This window comes from Meriones unguiculatus, chromosome 3, assembly GCF_030254825.1.
Source record: "Meriones unguiculatus strain TT.TT164.6M chromosome 3, Bangor_MerUng_6.1, whole genome shotgun sequence".
NCBI classification, from domain to species: Eukaryota; Metazoa; Chordata; class Mammalia; order Rodentia; family Muridae; genus Meriones; species Meriones unguiculatus.
In genome coordinates, this window is record NC_083351.1 from 37693734 (window position 1) to 37713305 (window position 19572).

General features: G+C 40.5%; 1 protein-coding gene across 2 annotated transcripts in view; it reads left to right on the forward strand.

Moving 5' to 3' along the window:
* Nucleotides 1-19572, forward strand: part of Tgfbr1 (transforming growth factor beta receptor 1) — a 57148-nt gene that overhangs the window by 24159 nt on the left and 13417 nt on the right. Inside the window, exons 2-5 of one of the 2 annotated variants that reach the window (XM_060379881.1) lie at nucleotides 2139-2384; nucleotides 5392-5634; nucleotides 12722-12952; nucleotides 19054-19221. In XM_060379881.1, coding sequence (XP_060235864.1) covers nucleotides 2139-2384; nucleotides 5392-5634; nucleotides 12722-12952; nucleotides 19054-19221 — 888 coding nt within the window. The remainder of the gene's footprint in view (nucleotides 1-2138; nucleotides 2385-5391; nucleotides 5635-12721; nucleotides 12953-19053; nucleotides 19222-19572) is intronic. The other variant, XM_060379882.1, reaches the window with a different exon arrangement.

The window sequence follows — 19572 nt, forward strand, 5'->3', positions numbered from 1 at the left end:
CAAAACAAAACTTTGTTAATCTGTTAAGATAATTTGCAAATGTGCTGGTTGTGGTAGCAACCCTTTGAAGCAGCTGCCCGAGAAGAACCTGATGTTCATTCCCGAGTCAGGAGTTTAGCTGTCAAGTCAGTTCAGGGTCCCTTCGCTGTGATGATTTGGTAGAAGGACTCACGGTGAGACAGTGTAGAATGACAGAAAAAATTAAAAGGCTGTGGGAAGGGAAACAAGTCAGAAACACAACTGATAAAATCAGAGTTGCTACAGAGAGTACTTTTCTTCCTACAGTCATCTCAAGCAAGATGCTCCAGATAACAGACTATGCTTACTTTGGGCTTGAGTGTTTGTGTCCACACCCTAAATCTAATGAAACCACCTTACATCACCACTTAGAGAAGGGAATTCTCAGCTGGCTCTCTTGAGCCTTGGTTGGTGTCCAGGGTTTTACTGGGGAATCAGTCATCAACCATTATAGTAGTTAGACTTTTAATTGACAGAAACAAATTGCGGATTACTGTCATTAGTCTTTAAGGAAGGGCTTAGTCTGTTCAGAGTTTTAGAAATTTCAGTTATCAAGTTGGGAAGGGCATGGCTGAACATCATCTTAAATGTGTCTGTCTGTCTGTCTGTCTCTCTCCTTTTCTCATTTTACTCTATTCAGCTCTCCAGAATATAGGAAGATAACATCCACATTCGGAGCAGGTCTCCCCACCACCACGCAAAACCTCTCTGGAAATGCCTTCAGAGGTGGTTCTTCAGAGGTGGGCTTTACAAGTTTCCTAGGTAGTTCTCAACCCAACCAAGTGGATAATTTAGATTAACTGTCACAGTCCATAGGCTTATAGTCTGCATTACAGCTGAACTAAGTAAGGACTTAACTGCCTCCATCTCAACAAACAAAAATAGGTCTTGTCTGTGCATCACATTGTTAATACAAACTATCTGGTCAGATTGGTACTGTATGACCCAAAGCCTTACACATACAGAAACATTCTTATCTGAGAGCATATCCCAGAGGCTCAGCACTCACATCCACTCAAGGACAGTTCTATAGACATGCCATTCTTGGGAATGTGGTGGGTGTTTAACTCAGGCCTGCTAAGTAAACTTCCCTGCACAGCGCTAGCCATTCAGGAAGATGGCTTTCTTCTGGCCTGCTATCTGCCTAGTTATTCATTTCCTATATATAATCAACCTTCTTGGTCTCAACATTGTTGTCCATTCCCCTAACTGGACTACCCCCTTGCCTGTGAAAGTCCAGGCACCCTATTGTGTTGTTCATTTAGCAAGCAGTTTTGAATGCTGCTGTCAGGCATAGGACTATATGGTGGATTTTCAGGATGGGTATAGGTCTCTGAACTCAAAGAACTTAAGTTTTCATAAGGAGGAAATAATAAAATTAGCATTTCGGTTAAGCTGTGTGTACTTTGGGGAAGCACTTAGCATCAGAGGATATGGGTGTGTCTGTGGGAAGATGTTAGTGACAGCATATCCTTCCAAAAAGGGGTCGTTCCTAGAGTTGAGCCGCAGAGATCTAACAGATATAGTGGGCATGTAGCTCGGATGCCCATGTGATTGGAACATATAAGTTGTTGCTGGAATCCTCTGCTCTAGACTCCTTAGAAGATACGTGCTTTAAGCTTTGCACCTAACAGGTTTCTATTGCATGACTAGAAAATCTGTGGCTCAATATGAATCTTTTCCTATTACTTTATCACTGTCAATCTACTAAAATGGTGTTTCCAGCTTGTAGTGAGTTTGTGGCAGTATTTTCACACATTGTTCCCCAATCATGTTTGAGGGGTGAGTAGGTATATATGTGATTATATAATTTAGCACTAGGAACAAGTGTAATTAATTGTACCGTGTTTCAAAAGGGAAGGCAAATGCTTGCCTTATCTAGATGACATTTTGTGTAATTTTTTTTTTCTAGGAAGTACAATTTTTTTTTGGTGGGGGATAGGTGAAGCCTAGGTTGGAATTTCACTATTTTGGCTTCCATGTGTATGTGATTCTTAGACATTCTAAGTGAATAAATTGTGTTATAATAGATCAAAAAATATATTAATAGTGTAAATGTTGGACTTTTAAACTTAACCTTGGGATTGTTTTTCCTAATAAAATTTTGTTCTCTTTTCCAGCATTGCAGTGTTTCTGCCACCTCTGTACAAAAGATAATTTCACCTGTGAGACGGATGGTCTCTGCTTTGTCTCAGTCACTGAGACCACAGACAAAGTTATACACAATAGTATGTGTATAGCTGAAATTGACCTAATTCCTCGAGACAGGCCATTTGTTTGTGCACCGTCTTCAAAAACTGGGGCTGTTACTACAACGTATTGCTGCAATCAGGACCACTGCAATAAAATAGAACTCCCAACTACAGGTAAGTTGTTGTATTAGCATCCCTCCCTTCTTTTCTCCAAGATGCTAAAAGAAAAAGCTCCTAGACTGCCTACAAATTTAGAACCGCAAGTGTTTACAGAAACCAACAAGCCCAACTTATTGAAGGTAGAGACAGATGTAGAATTGAGTGGCCAGGAGCCTGACTCTTGGGTGTGTGTTAGGATACTCTCAGTGAGAGCTGCTGAGTCTGAAAGGGTAGCCTACTCAAAGTGAATTCTAGAATCTCATAGGGCAGCATGTCCTTAGGATTTTCCCTACCTGTCCTAAGAGTGAATTTCTCATTCCTTGTATGGTATGCCCACATCTTAAGGCATTCCATTCAAGAGCCTTGTAATGGGCAGAAATCAAGTACACTAAACAGACTTGACGTTTTTGTTTTGTGATATTTTACCATATTTATGATCTGTATGTGTAAATTAATTCTAATCAAAATCTAAATCACTAATGATGTCTAGTGGTACCATGTATTTAATACTTTTTTAAAAGGCCCTGGAAGGGCTAGAAAGATGGGTTAGCAGTTAAAGAGTACTTGTTACTCTTCCAGAGGACCCACGTTCAATATCCAGTACCCATGGTGGCTCACAACTATCTGTAACTCCAGTTCAGGGGATTTGATGCCCACTTCTGACCTCCTCAAGCACCAGTCATGAATGTAGTACATACAGGTAGACATAAAATAATAGCAAATGGTCCTGGTAGAGCCAGTGATTTAAAGCTTAAGGTTCTTAATTAAATGGAAATTGGCCACTTTCTCCAAGTCTTACATTATCATTTTAATAGTCAAAGGAATATAAAATGGGGAAAACCTGTATTAATGCTAGTAGAATATATGAAGAATGAATATTGTTCACACACCAAAGCTGTGAGTAACTTCTGCAGTGTGTGTGTGTGTGTGTGTGTGTGTGTGTGTGTGTGTGTGTGTGTACATGTGTACATGACACTAGACTAATAAAAATTCTTTGCATACCTTCAGTTTAAAAACTAGGGATAAGTTGCTACAGGAAAAAATGTTAGACTCTCCATTCTGAAGCACTAAGTTCCAGAACTCAGGGTAGACCCTAGTGTTCACCACCCACCATGCACTGAAGGGAGGCAGCTGCCCTCTTAGTTTTAGCAAGCTAATGAAGCTCTGTGGTTACACTCTGGGACTCTGCCAGCCTGTGATTTCTTTGTGACATTTATATAGGCATCTATAGGTATGGCAAAGAAAATGGTAATTCCTGAATTTCTCATTTCTGTTGTTTGAACTTGAAATTCTTAAGCGGAAATTTATAGAGCTCTTTGGAGAACTCACCTCATTTCTGGTTCCAGTTAGCAAACAGCAAAAGAAAAAAGAAAAGATTCTGTGGTTCAATAGATGTAGCCTGGATGGATAGGATCAACCAAATGTCCTCCTGTGCTATATAGGCTACCACTTTGTCAGCAAAGAACTTTCAGTTTTCAGTTACTAACTACAAAATGAGAGAGTCAAACCATTATTTCAATGCACAGTGGTAGCACACACCCTTAGTCCCAGCACTTGGAAGGCGGCTCTCTCACTTCAAGAGACTCTGGTCTACAGAGTAAATTTCAGAATAGCCAGGGCTATACAGAGAAACCCAGTCTTGAAAAAAAAAACTAACAAGCAAACATTACTTTCAGAGAACCAGTTGCTGTACAAATAGATTTGATGAGAGGTTGAAAATAGGTAGTGCAAAATGCTTATTAAATGTCCAGAAAATGACAAGGAAAGCCCACAGAAAAGAATAATAATCAAAACTAATGAAATACAAGCAATTATTAAAAATTGTTTTCTTTTTAAATGCTTAAAAAAACTACAAGTGTGTGTGTGTGTGTGTGTGTGTGTGTGTGTGCCACTGTGAAGGTGTGGATGGGAGGAATATTTACATCTGAGTCCTATACACTGCACTGGGAGAGCTCCTGACACACAGGAGGCAAGACTGTATCTATCAGCCAGCCCTTATGGGGTAATCCTCAAGCCCTGCCACTGCTACTGCTGGGCCCAGCCTTTTCAGCCTTGTAGTGTCTGCTCTGAGCTGCTACACTTGTATCCAGTGAAGAGTGTATTCATAGGAACCGTGAGTGGTTCTTTGTGAGAGAGGTGTAGACCCTGGGATGTTTTAACAGTAGATTTTTTTCTTAACAATTTTTTAAAGTTATTATTAACATGAATTTATTCACGTATTTGTTTGTTTGTGTATGCATTCAGGTGCACACATGTGCCACCTTGTTTATGTGTGTGTGTGTGTGTGTGTGTGTGTGTGTGTGTGTTAGTTTGGGAATGAATTCATATGGGAATGGCTTTTACTTGCATATGTATATTCTGGGGATTGCACTTATGTTGCCCCTTAGCAGCAAGTACCTTTACCCACCGAGACATCTTGCTTGTGTGTGTATGTGTGTGTGTGTGTGTGTGTGTGTGTGTGTGTTTAAGAGTGTGTGAACACCTATGTCAGAGGATGCCTTGTAGGAATTGATTCTCTCAGAGCTTTGTGGTTCCTGGAGACTGAATTGAGGTTATCAGACTCAGTAAGGTGTCTTTCCTTACAAGCCATGTATATATTAAAATATGAACCTTTGAAGAATCACAAGGAAGTCGATAATTTGTAAAAACTTTATTAACTGTATTTATTTATTTTTGTCTGCTATAAGCCTGCAATAGACCTGGAATAAGAAGAAAAGACCAAAGTGCCTTATAAAAAAATGAATTATTGGACGTTGTTTCAAATCATTGGTTCCTTTACTAGTTTCTCTGCGGTGACAAATGGGAAAGGAGGTCTAGAATGCTGGTTGGCTGATCAGCTCAGTGATGAGTTAAGACAAGGGGTGGAGATGCACAGGAAAGAGGAGGGTCTGAAAAGGGAGGTCAGAGAAGAAGAAAGGAAAGGTTGTTCTGGCCCTGATGAACAAGGGAAACATGGAGGCTTTGGAAAAATTTGAGTGCCACCTACAGTGCTTTTGTTTCTGTGATGTTTATTTCATTTGAGGACCTTTTTCAGAAAAGCAGTCACCCAGCCTTGGTCCTGTGGAGCTGGCAGCTGTCATTGCTGGTCCAGTCTGCTTCGTCTGCATTGCACTTATGTTGATGGTCTATATCTGCCATAACCGCACTGTTATTCACCACCGTGTGCCAAATGAAGAGGATCCATCACTAGATCGCCCTTTCATTTCAGAGGGCACCACCTTAAAAGATTTAATTTATGATATGACAACATCAGGATCTGGATCAGGTAATGTTATTGCTTACTTTTTTTCTTAAGACTTAATAAGTCACTTTTGCTAATTTATTTAATTAATTAGTTGGTTGAGGCATTTGCTTTAATTTGTTAAACCTTTGGGATAGGATGAATGTTTATTCCAGATTGCAGCCTAATGAAAGTTGTTGAGCTTGGTGTCTATCTCATTGCATAGTCTAGAGTAGATAAATTGGAGCTTGCTTTTACTGTTGAAACAAATAAGTCACTTCCACAGTTGTGTAGACTTCAAAGCATTGTCCCCGATAGAGTGATATTTGCTTCTCCTGAGTCTGGAAGGTAGAAAGTAGGTCACCATTATAAAGGTAGAGCTGCCATTAAGAGATGCAGCTACCATTCTGCAGTTCTGGGACTGTTTGCCTGGAATTTGGAAGCTGATTAGCCTTTTTAACATGATACAAAATTGTGTTTTAACAAAAAAAAAATTGTTTTATGTGTGTGCAGGCACATGTCTGCCAGTTACAGTGTACATGTGGAGGTCAGAGGACAACTTGCAGTAGTCAGCGCTCTCCTGGGGAACAAATTCATGTCATCAGGCTTAGTAGCAAGCACCTTCACCTACTACGTCATCAAACCAGGCCAATTTATTACTTAAAATTAAACTATTGTATTTTTTTTTTTTTTTTACCTTCTACATTTAAAAGAGCTTAAGACCAAGAAAAAAAAATTGGGGAATTAGTCCTATTGGGGAATGTGCTATGATGTTTGCTTTTTGAGTTTTGTTTGTTGCTTTTTGTGGATGCAGAAATAGACCGGCTGATTGACAGAATCATCCTGAGATAGATTTTAGCATAATAGTGTTTTTCTTTTAAACCAAAGGGAATATTTTTTTTTTTTCTTGCCTGTGGTTTGGGAAAAGACTGAGAAGTGTTCCTGCTTTATCATTTTGGAATTTGGGGGCTAGAGAGATGGCTCAATGGTTAAGAGCACTGGCTGGTCTTCCAGAGGTCCTGAGTTCAATTCCAAGTACCCATATGATGGCCCACACTGTCTGTAACTGTAGTTTCAGGGGATCTAGTGCCCTCTTCTTATGTGTAGATGTACATACAGACTAAACACACATATACGTAAAATGCATAGATACATTATAAGAAAAACTGTTTTGGAATTTGATGTGTGGCTAGCAATCAACGAGTCTAGATTCTGACACAAGCTCTGTGACTTTGGTCAGTCCATGTTTTCTCTTTGACTTCTGTTTCCTTATAAAAATATAGAACAGACACTTTTGGTAAAAATACTCCGTAGTGTGTTCTTTCTCTAACTGCTAAAACACATGAGAGCTGGTACACAGAACCAGGCAAGCCTCCCAAGGCAGCTGTAGGGACTGTTTAGTTAGTCCAGTATGAGAGTCAGGCAATGAAGTTGGACTGGCTAGAGCAGCCCAAATACTGGAGATATGCCAAACTTTGGGCAGGAGAACTAGGCAAAAAAAGTGTGTTAGGACTTCTCTAGTTTCTCCGTTGATTCTGAATTAGTGCAAATAGTTCTAAAAGAAAAATCTTCTCACAAGTGATTCTGGTGCATGATAAGTAGGACCCAAAATTACAGAAAACTAGAGTGAGTATAGGCTATTTGGACTTAGTTCCTTGGATCTATTCTCTTATTGCCAGACTTACACCCAGGGAGATTACAACAGCTTACACTCAGAAAGCCGACTGACAGGATTCCAGAAACTGCCGTGTGGATGACAGTTGAGTTCCAACATAGGTCTGTTTGTCTTTGCAATGTAGCTGTAAGAATTGGAGAATGGAGTTACTCTCCTGCTTTCCGTGTACTTCTAGGGACACCAGGGGTTTTCTGTTGTCTGCGGGCTTCCCCCTCTTTTCAGACGTTTCCATGCAAAAACTTATCTCCATCATTTGCTAGCTCTGTGACTTTGTACAGCTGATGCCTCATGCTTGAGTTATTCCATCATTAAAGTAAAAGCAATGAGCAGTGCATATCATTGGATTGCTGTGAAGTTCAAGTGTGTGTGAAAGGACGTGGTAAATTGAGTTATGTCCACTTGACAGGTATTGGTCTTACTTTAAACATACTAAAGAATGCTGCACTGTGCAAGGTAAAAAAATTAGTTTAGGATCTCTTTGTCATTTCACAATGTGCAGAGTCCTCCCTGCACTCAAGAAAGGCATTCTCTTTCCCTGTACTTATATTAAAGCTTTAATGTCTCTATGTATGTAGGACTCATACCTGTGACTGTGTCCTGTCTATTCATAATTCTCCAAAAGTTCTTTCACTCTTTGAGGAAAGGTAAAGCTAAGCATACTTTGCTTTGAATGCCCATGTGTATAGTTTAGGACGATTAGTGTATTGGAGGGAGGTCCTAGCTCTACCTTGAAAAGATACTTTTAATATTGAGATCTAGAGAGCTGAAGACTTAAGTTATAATACCTCTAAATTTGAAGATGACCTATTCCCTCCTCCATTAATATTAATCACGGGTCGCATAAATTCCCATATTTAACCTGTAATTAGATTGCAAAATAGATACTGGTCTCATAGGCCAGAGTCCTTGAGGATGTGTACAGGTGTATGGTCTCTTTAGCACATGATTGTTAAAGCCTTATTTTGATTATTGACTGCATGTAAAACTTCATGTTGAAATTTTCTGTCAAGCAGCTTTAAAAGTATGGAAGATTAAAACAATATAGAAATCTAAATTAGGCTTACTTGTGTTTTTAAAAAATGTGTTCTTACATTTGTTTATTATATGTGTGTTTCTGTGTATGTACATTATATGATCTGTGTGTAAGATCAGAAGTCATTTTTCTCCTTTCACTATTTGAGAACCAGAGATAGAATTCAGGTTCTTGGGATTGGTAGCAAGTGCCTTTCTCCACTGAACTATCTTGCCAGTCTGGCTTGTTTATTTCTATATGAAAATTGTTACATCTAAAACTGCTCAGTTATTCATATGGGTTAAGCCCAATATAGGTAATATGAAGAATCTAAATTTGTTTTCATTTTGTATTCACAAAGAGGAGACACAATTTTCGCTTGGCTAATAGCTTTAATTAGTCATTACTATCTCTATTTCTTAAATCTGTCAAACTTTTTCAGATTTCTATTTATGCTTATTTTTAATTCTTCCCTTCCTCCCTCCCTTCTTCTTTTAGGTAGGGTCTCTGTAGCTCAGGCTAGCAGTTTTCCTGGCTTAGCCTACCAAGTGCTGGTATTACAGGCCTGTACTGCCACACCTTTGCTTGGCTTATTTTTTTGCTTATTACTTGCCTTCCAGATTCATTTCTTGAAATGAACTCTTTTATGGTCCTATTCTTTTTCTCAGAGTAGTTCATATTTTATTATTTTTATGTGAATTTGTGTGTGTATATTTGTGAATGATTGTTATGTGTCTGTGCTCTTTGAGGCCAAAAGAGAGCATGGGATTCCCGTAGCTGAAGTTACATACAGGCCATGAGGGCTGAGAACTGTTGAGACCATCCACCCTGATGTATGAGTGTTGGGAACTCCGCTTGAGTCTTCTGAAAGAGTAGCACGTGTTCTGAATTATTGAGCCATTTCTCCACCCCCTGAAATCGACTCTTCAGGATGTTTTGTAAATAATTTTTTTTAAATTTTTGATTGTTATTTGTTAGTAACAAATGAAGTGTGTGTGTTCATGCATGTGCATGACACTGTATACATGTGGAAGTCAGAAGTTGACTCTGGGGAGTCAGGTCTCTCCTTCCACCACGTGAGTGTTGGGAACCCAACTCAGGTCATCAGGATTGGCAGCAAGCCTCTTTACTCACTGAACCATCTTGCCTGCACTTAAGATACTTTTAATAGCCAGACATGGTGGCACACGCCTGTAATCCCAGCACTCAGGGAGGCAGAGGCAGGTGATCACTTGAGTTCAAAGCCAGCTTGGTCTACAAAGTGAATCTAGCACAGCCAGGGCCCTGTTACACAGAGAAACCTGTCTCTAAAAGCCAGAAAAGAGGGGGGAAAAGGTACTTTCAATAAATACTGTGGTCCTATACAAGGCTTTGAGAAAACTTAATAAGTCAGTATTTATATTAGCCATGTGAAATAACTGATTTTTTAAAAAAATTTGTGTTGTATGAGTTTTTGCCTGTGCGTGTGTATGTACTGTGTACATGCCTGGTGTCCTTGGAGGTCAGAGAGAGTATCAGAACCTCTGGAACTAGAGTTAGAGTCGATTAATGTGCCACCATGTGGGTGTGCACAAAAGCAATGCTTTCTGCTAAGACTGCCAACTGCTTTGTAGGACGTCGGGAGGGTGGATTAGCACAAAGAGGAAAAACTCATGTGAGAACTGTTGTGGGCTGTAGTGTTTGGATTCATAAATACTTCAGGTCAGGGAGCCAAAGAGGGAGTGGCTTCATTTACTGTCAATGACTTTGTTTGTCTAGTATGTGGCTGCCTTAGTTATTTTCTATTGCTGTGATAAGACACCCTAACCAAAGCAACTTATACAGTAGAGCATGTGATTTGGGGCTCACAGTTCTAGAGAGTCCATGACCATGGTGGTTTAGAGCATGGCAGCAGGCAGGCAAGCATGGTGCTAGAGAAGTAGCTAGAGCTCACATCTTGATCCACAAGCAGATGCAGAGAGCTCACCGGGAGTGATAGCACTGAAATCCCCAAAGATCACTCACTCTAGTGACACACTGTTTCCAGCAAGGCTACATATACTTCTTCCAACAAGGCCACACATCCTAATCATCTAAACAGTTCCACTAAGGATCAGGCATTTAAATACATGAGCCTATGTGGGCCATTCTCATTCAAACCACCATACTGGCTTTGAGTGTAGAGTGTGAGTGACACACATTTTGTGCCTATAAATTACATAAAGTACTAATAGAACATGATGCACATTGCTATTTTACTTCTTAGTGTCAATATGAGGTGAAATCACAGTTCCTGGTATTGGTAAAGCACTTTTTCTACAAGCATCGGAACCAAAATTCACCCTCCAGAACCCATGTAAACCATGGATTACACAAACACTTGTAATCCCACAGTGGGGAGGCTGGCCAGCCTAATCTGTGTAAGCCCCAGGTCTCCATGAGAGACACTTGCTCAAAAAATAAGGTGGCTGGTGCCTGAGGAGCTTGCTTTTTGGACTTCACATATATGCGTACACACATGTCCCTAATATACACACAAACATGCACACCCTCATGTACATACACAGAATAAAACAAAGTAAACACTAAAATGACAACTCCTTAGTGGATGAGAGAATATAAATTACTGACACTCTTAATTTAATTGTTACAAATATTAAATCTGTAAATCACTAATCATTTAAAAATACATACTGTAGAGTAAGACAAAGTCAATTAATTTAAAAAGCCTAACTACCTTGTTTTCAGAGTAAGTTACTTTTTATCAGTGTTTCTCAACCTGTGAGTTGTGAACCCTTTAAGGGTCAAACGACCCTTTCACAGCATTCACCTACGACCATCACAAAACACAGATCTTAACATTATAATTCATAATTGTAACAAAATTACAGTTATGGAGTAACAATGAAAATAATTTTTTGTTTTGGGGGTCACAACGTAAGGGACTGTATTAAAGTGTTGCAGCATTAAGAAGGTCAGAGACATGAGAACAACTTAAACAGAAGGTTTTAAGGACACTCAGTTTTTGTTGTATGGGGGTGTATTGGTTTTGCAGAGACGCCTCGTGGTGAACTGCTTTCAGAAGGTGTGGCAGGTATTAAAGTACTAACTTGTTCAGTCTGCTTGCCGGTCACACACTATGAATAGGAGTGTTTCAACTGCTCCGCTGCTAAAAGCAAGTTCTGTTGCCATAATGTTTTGTGCACTATACAAAGTTTACCCTTATTCATTCAAATGCTGATTTTTCTACTCTGCTTCCGGTTACAATCCAGAGAGAGCATTGCAATGATTGTTTTAAGTATCTCCTGTCTCAGGTTTGTATAAAAATGAGCACTATTTGTTCTTTGTTTTGCTAATAAAATACTGTTTTGTATCATTCTTGCATATACTAATTCAGGTAGGTAGCCAGGTTCTAGCAAGTACATTGCTTGCCTTGAAATGGTTTCTGTGGCTTTTTAAAAATGATTTAATAAAATTCAGGTCAGAATTTACTTCTGCCTGTTGTGCTCATATTATTTTGTTCCTCCTATAAATAAAGCAGTTACTAGATTCATCTTTCTAAAATCAGTTTACAGTCACTTTACCTATTCATGGCTGTGTTTTTAGAATCTTTCAGCCCTCTGTTGTATTAGTAGGGGCCTTTTCTAGTACCCACCCTAGCTACCAAATAATTGATGCAGAGATCTGTTAGATTCTTCAACAAGCCTTATGCACTCACTGTAACTGGGCAGATATTCATCTATTCTAACTTGTCTACACTAGCCTGGCTATTTCCTAGCCATGTGCCCATTACTTGCCATCTAGTCTCGCCCTGGCCTCTCCTGCTCCAGCTTTGTCCTCGTGGAAACTTCCTCATCCTTCTTTTCTTTCTTCACCCTTCTTCTTCCTCTCTCTGGTCTCTACCTGAGACCCCCTAGACTGGGGCAGAAGTCCTGCCTCCTATTCTTTCTGCCCTGCTATAGGCTGATAAGCTTCTTTATTAATCAGAGATGACAGAAAACAATTTTTACACAACATTAAGACAGGAGATTTCTTCATAGAAATGACAGTGCTCACGTCTGCACTGCAACCAGATCTTTGCACAGAAATCAGCATCTGAATACACAATACACAAGACTATCTCCCAACACACCCCATTGGTCATCCTGGATCCTTGTCTTTAGAACCATTTATTTTCTGGTACAACTTACCTTTTCTTTCACTGACATTCATGTCTTCTCTCATTAATGAGACTGGTACCCAAAAGCTACTTTGCTCCTTTCTTTCATCTGCTTTTGCCTTATCCCTTTAAGGAAAAGTTCAGCTTACTTCCCCACATCTCTGGGCAGGTGTCTCTGGATTCTTTTACTATATTTACTATTGTTTTTTGTTGTTGTTGTTTCCTTTTTACTTTTTGGGGTTGGAGAGACAAATGTAGTCTGCCTTTCCAACCCTCTCTCTGAAGTATTGATGATTTCTGTATTTAGGTTTACCACTGCTTGTTCAAAGAACAATTGCCAGGACCATCGTGCTGCAAGAAAGCATTGGCAAAGGTCGGTTTGGAGAAGTTTGGCGAGGCAAGTGGCGGGGAGAAGAAGTTGCTGTGAAAATATTTTCTTCTAGAGAAGAACGTTCGTGGTTCCGAGAGGCGGAGATTTATCAGACTGTAATGTTACGTCATGAAAATATCCTGGGATTTATAGCAGCAGACAACAAAGGTCAGTGATGTTTCCTTACTCCTGTGTGTGTGTGTGTCCGGGTGTGTGTACACACATGTACTTGTGCAGGGGTGCATGAATATGGAGGATGTTGGGTATCTTGTACAATCACTCTCCACGTAATTGTTTAGGTAGGATCTCTGTTGTAATAATTAGTCCACACAACATATCTGGTATAAAGGAAGTTTAGTGTGGGAAAGGGGGAGGGGAAAGAGCAGGAGGGAGATAAAAAGGGGACACCCATGACAGAGAGAAAGACAGCAAGAGAGCAGCAGCTGGGATAGCAGGCAAGCCCTTAATATCCCATGGGCTTGGAGCACCTGGTGCAGGTGATGACAGAGGACAGAGGCCCCTAAAGGCCCCTGAGGGCAGGCCAGTTTAATTGCCTATACATCAACAGTCTCAGTGAACCTGGAACACATCTGTTTGTCTAGACTGATTTGCTGGAAGCCTCAGGTTTCCACCTTTCTAACACTGGGATTACTGTCATGTCTGGATTTTACATGGATGCTGGGAATATGAACTTAGGTCCTCATGTATGCATGACAGGCGTGCCACCAGTTGAACCATCTTCCCAGCCCAGCCCCATTTCCTCACTTGTAGTAGAATGTAACAAAGTCTCCAAGAGCTTTGTTGTTACAGAGATGACTACTACATACTCTGATTTGGTGAGAAATGGATATTTGTAATAAAAGTAAGGTCAATTAGGTCAAATACAGTCTTTTAGAAATAGGACATTCTTAAGATCTCCTTTATGACAATATATTTTAAATACTATTTTGTGTGTTACTATACACATGCGGAAGTCAGAGGACAGCTTTCCCTTCTACCACGTGGGCTCCAGGGATTGAACTCAAGTCATCAGGATTGGAGTGGCAGCAAGTATCATTACCCACCGAACTGTTTTGCAGGCCCAGGACAATATATTTCTAAATCTTTTATTGATTTATAAAATAGAAAATACCTATATATATGCTGTATACTTTCGTCGTTTTAAATCTGGCCATTAGTTGAGTATAGTCATAGAAGGAAAAAAATATGAACTATAAACTCTGGTTGTTCAGAATTTGAGGTGAGACCAGTAAGATATCTCAGTATATACCAGCCCTGCCCCCCCCCCCAACTACAGTGCTGTGGTTTGTAGGACATCTCAGTGTAGATCAGCCTCCCTCGCTCCAGCCAGTACTGGGGTTAGTAGGACATCTCATTATAGGCTAGCACACACACCCCAACACACACACAGTGCTGGGTTAGTAGGACATCTCCCCCAACTCAGTTCTGTGGTTTCAAGCTCAGGGTCTTCCTTGCACATACTGGAAAAGTGCTTTACAGCTAAGATGCAGTTCCACTCACAATGACCTTATTCTTGAGGAGATTAAAAATAACTTGTCAGTGTGTTCTGTTCTGACCTGGCAGGGGTTAAATACTTCCTCAGTCCTGTAAGGAAACTCAGGTAAACTGACGTGATTTCTCTCAAATCGCCATGCTACTGGAGCCACATGAACACTACAGACAATGTAGTCCAGGTGTCAGATGGGGTCAGGGCACATGTTCAAGAAACAAGGAAGCTGCATCCGTGGAGTCAGAATAGGGGTGACCTTAGCAGCAACTGTGGACCCTGCTTCTTCTTCATGGCTTCACAGTTAATACCATTCTGCCACAACATCTGTTGGGGACTTGTATTGTGAACCCAACTCCATCTTAACCCCAAATCAAATGTATTTCCTGCTTTTCTATTAAAAACAAACAGCAGGGCCTGGAGAGATGGCTCAGAGATCAAGGGCACTGGCTGCTCTTCCAGAGGACCTGGGTTCAATTCCCAGCATCCACGTGGCAGCTCGCCACTGTCTGTAACTCTCGCCACTGTCTGTAACTCTCGCCACTGTCTGTAACTCTAGCCCCAGGGTTTCTGACATCTTCACACAGACACATGCAGGCAAACCACCAATGCACATAAAATAAAAACAAATAAATCATTTTGAAAACACAGCAACAAAAAACACAACAATCAACAATGACTGTTATTTGTGTCTTGGTGAGACCTGCAGTAGCCCATCCTTCCCCTTTTCTAATGGCAGGTGGATTATGGGGGGGGGGGGTATTGTTTTGTTTGGTTTTATATTGTTTTTGCTTTCTGTTTTGTTGTTTGAGCTTATTTATACCATGTCATTAGCTTTAGGGGCTGCATTACTTAACTTACCTCATTACTGTGACCAAATACCTGGAAACAGCTTTTAGGAAGGATGGATTTCTTTGGTCCATGATGTAAAGTCCATTCTGATGGAAGGCATGGTGACAGCGGCACGAGGCCGACGGTCACACTGCATCAGCAGTCAGCAAGTAGAGGCCGTGTGCCGCCCGCTCTCCTGCTCGTGCAGCGTGGAACAGTGCTGGGTCTCCGTACCTCATTTAACCCTATCTGAAACCACCCTGAGACACACCTGCCTACAGGTTTGTCTCTGAAGATCCCGAACCATAGTCAAGTTAACAGTTACGGTTACCCTCTACAGAAGCTGACTCGGATTACCCTCTACAGAGGCTGACTCTGATTGGTTTTATTGGTTTCACAAAGGACACACCAGCTGTGTTGTAAACGCCCTGGGCTGTCCCATCAGGAGGCTTATGGTGTGTGATTATAGTAGGAACAGTAATGAATGGTAGGTAGTGATTATCAGTGGCTCCTAACAATCCAGTACCTCAGTGAAACAAGGAAGTAAACAAAAGTAGCAATCACAGCCCGACTGCATCCTAGGCTCTCACTTTCTTCTATTTTGACACTGTTTAACTCCCTCTTCCAACTCTTGAAATAACATTTTTCTTACTGTATTTATTTATTTGTTTATTTATTTAGTTACAGTTTTTTGAGACAGGGTTTCTCTGTGTAGCCCTGGCTTCCTGGAACTCACTATGTACCACCACCACCATGGGCTTTCTTTTCTTTTTCTTTTCTTTTTTTTTAAAGATGACTGCAGCTGCCTTTGCATTCATGATCTTCCTTACTCCATGCTCCAGGGCTGAGATTACAGTGTGTCTCAATGCCAGCCTACTCTTATTCCTGCTATTTGATTTTTTTCTCAGTCCTGGTCTCTTACTTTTATTGTTACTGTTACTAATACCAATAGTAATTGTTCCCTTAAAAGGCTAACCCAGATGTGTGATTTCAAATTCTACTATGGTGGTGACTGATTTTCTTGCATTAGGCCTGTTTCAGGTTACAACGTATAGGTGCAAGCGGCTGAACCTGATGTGGCCTGAAGTGTCGTTCGTTCAAGCAGCAGTCAAGTGGATGCTGTCATCTGCTGGTCACAGTGGGAACTAACTCTACTGACTCTCCCCTACCTTCGTTTTCCTTTATTAGGTGAAAATGGGCAGAACCTAGAACCCCACTTCTCTTTTCTTTATTTTCATCCTCTTGATTTGGTTAACTTTGTCTAGGCCAGCCTTAAACAAAAGAAAATAAAAAGGCTTATTTTTAATTATATGTCTGTGAGTGTATCTGTGTATGCTTATGTGTGATTGAGCATGGGTGCCCAGGTCAGCCAGATGGGTAGGTTTTCCTGGGGCTGGAGTTACAGGCGGTTGTGAGCCCTCTGCACTGTATTGGCTTTTGTGAACTGAACTCTGACCTCAAGAGCAGTATTTGCTCTTAACTACTGGATCTCTGCAGCCCCTTGAGCAGCACTCTTTGTATGCACAGCCTCTTCCTTCTTCCCCTCTGGCTAGATATGTCAGGAAATCTCCCTTTCCTGCTGAGTTCTCCATTTGTTGTGTTTTTAAGGCTTTCAGACCAGTTATGGTTAACCGACATAAGCTAGTGATGTACCCATACCAAGAAAAAGAATTTAGGGAATGCATGAAGAACAGTATAAAAAGAAAAAGAAAGGGGGAAAAAAAACAACAAAAACAAACAAACTAGTGTCACTAATCTCTTAAGTTCTTTTGGAGCTAACAAGAAAATACTTGCATGGGGCTAAAGAGTGATCAACAGTTAGTGACACGGGCTGTTCTTCTAGAGAGCCCAGGTTCAATTCAGGTTCAATTCACTCACATGCTAGCTCACAACTGTCTGTAACTCCAGTTCCAGGAAATCAGTTCCCCTTTTCTGGGCTTCATGAATACCAGGCACACAAATGGTAAACAGCCATGCATGCAAGCAAAACATATAAAATATATAAAATATAAACATATCAAATATAAAATATAAACCTATCAAATATAAAATAAAATTAAAAAGAAAGGAATCTCCTCCAGATTATAAAGTTCTATCTTCTTTTTTGATCTCCCCTTGTTGTTTTTGTTTTTCCTGAGACAGGGTTTCTCTGTGTGGCTCTGGCTGTCCTGGACTCATTCTGGACCAGGCTGGCCTCGAACACAGAGATCCACCTGCCCCTGCCTCCCAAGTGTTGGGGATTAAAGGCATGCACCACAATCTACAAAAATATAGACCTTATTTATGTTTTCTTTTGTTTATAGCTAGTAGAGAACAGCATATTTTAAGTTGTCATGTGGCAAACATTATATTACCTACATTAAAAAGAAATTTAGTTCTATATTCTCTTTAATATTTTAGAGTCTTCAAACTAAATTGTTATTCTTGTGTAAAAGAAGAAGCATAAGCCCATTGAGAAACGGGTCTGAGGCCATGTAATCAGTAGTACACAAACCCTGGACTCCTGCGTGGGTCAGTATGATATGTTTTAGTTAGGCTTTTATATTACTGTGGGCAAACACCATGACCAAATGCAAATTAGGAACATAAGGGTTTATTTCAGCTTGCATATCACAATCACAGACCACATGAAAGAAAGTCAGAGACAGAAACTGAAGCAGAGACCATGGAGGAATACTTTTTTTTTTTTTTAACTGACTTGGCCCCTATGGCTGGCTCAGCTTGCTTTCTTTTAGCAGCCAGAACCATCAGCCCAGAAGTGGCACTGCCCACAGTAAATCCACCGCCCCCGTTGTTTACCCCATTGTTCATGCACTCCAGGCATGTCCACAGGCCAACTTAATGGGGACATTTTCTCAGTTGAGGTTCCTTCCCAAATGACTCTAGCTTGTATCAGACTGAAATAAAATCAAGCCAGTACGTGATGTAAGGGTGTATCTTTTCCTGAATTGTGTTGTCTCTTGTTTTCCCATCTACTTCTAAGTTAAATAGCATTTACCAGCCAGTATAGCCTAAGAGCCTAACTGGCATCCTTACTGTTACATTTCAGGTGCATGCATCAGCTTACCACAGAACTCTTAGCACTCACATTCCAGGTTGAGGTTGCAGATCACTTTGTAAAAAACGAGGTTCAGCTCCAGTCTCTTTAGCCTTCTCTTCGGACACTTCAGTTCCTGTCGGTGGTGCCGCTATTCTTGTTTCTTCTGAGTTAGCAACAGTGAAATTATGATCCTCTTGTCTGGCATCTTTGAGAACTGCACAGTTTATCACTAAAGCGTGTCAGTTCTCGCCAAGGCTCACTTCGGTTCCGTCGCATGCTGTTCCATCCATACTGAGTCCATGCTGTGTTCCCTTGCTGTTTCCTATCCTTACTTCCTGCTGCCCTTCTTCCTCCAGAGCAGCAAGGAGCACTAACTAATCTGGAACATGTGCCTTCTTAGGCACTAAGGAATACGAGCTCTGCTACTATCTGTAGGATGAAGAAAACAGCATTGTTGGAATATGATTCCTTCTCTCTTAAATGCCATTATTCTTGCTTTATCTCAGGAATAGGGGTTACTGAAATATGTACACATAAAAGTGTAGAAAAACTGAATATAAGAGAATGTTGGGGCTGGAGAGATGGCTCAGATGTTAAGAGCACTGGCTGCTTTTCCAGAGGTCCTAAGTTCAATTCCCAGCAACCACATGGTGGCTCACAACCACCTGTAATGAGATCTGATGCCTTCTTCTGGCATGAAGGTGTACATGTAGACAGAACATTGTATACATAATAAATTAATAAATCATTTTTAAAAATGTGGAGGAATCCATGAATCCATGCAAACTTAAGGAGGTATCATGTCGCAGTTGTGAGACAGATTGAAAAGTGGTAACGATTTGAGTAAGCTGTGTTATGCAGCCCAACTAAAATGTGTATTCTGTTTTGCAGATAATGGTACTTGGACTCAGCTCTGGTTGGTGTCAGATTATCATGAGCATGGATCTCTTTTTGATTATCTGAATAGATACACTGTTACTGTGGAGGGAATGATCAAACTTGCTCTGTCCACAGCAAGTGGTCTTGCCCATCTTCACATGGAGATTGTTGGTACCCAAGGTAACACTTTCTACAGTTCTGTTATTTAAGCCTAAGTTCATGTGAATGTAATATGTATTCAGAACTTGAAATTAACTGGGGATATGTAGCTTTTAAAAATTTGAATGTTTTTTCCAATGAAAATAAAAGAAATCACCAGTGATAGTAGTGGTACACCCCATTGATCCCAGCAGAAGCAGAAGCAGGCAGATCTCTGTAATTCAAGGCCAGCCTGGTCTACAAAGCGAGCTCCAGAACAGTGAGGGCTACATAGAGAAACCCTGTCTCAAAACAAAAATGAAAGGGGGGGATATTAAAAATTTGCAAGTTTACTTAGAGTTCAACAAACAAACCAATATTTTACCTTGGTTG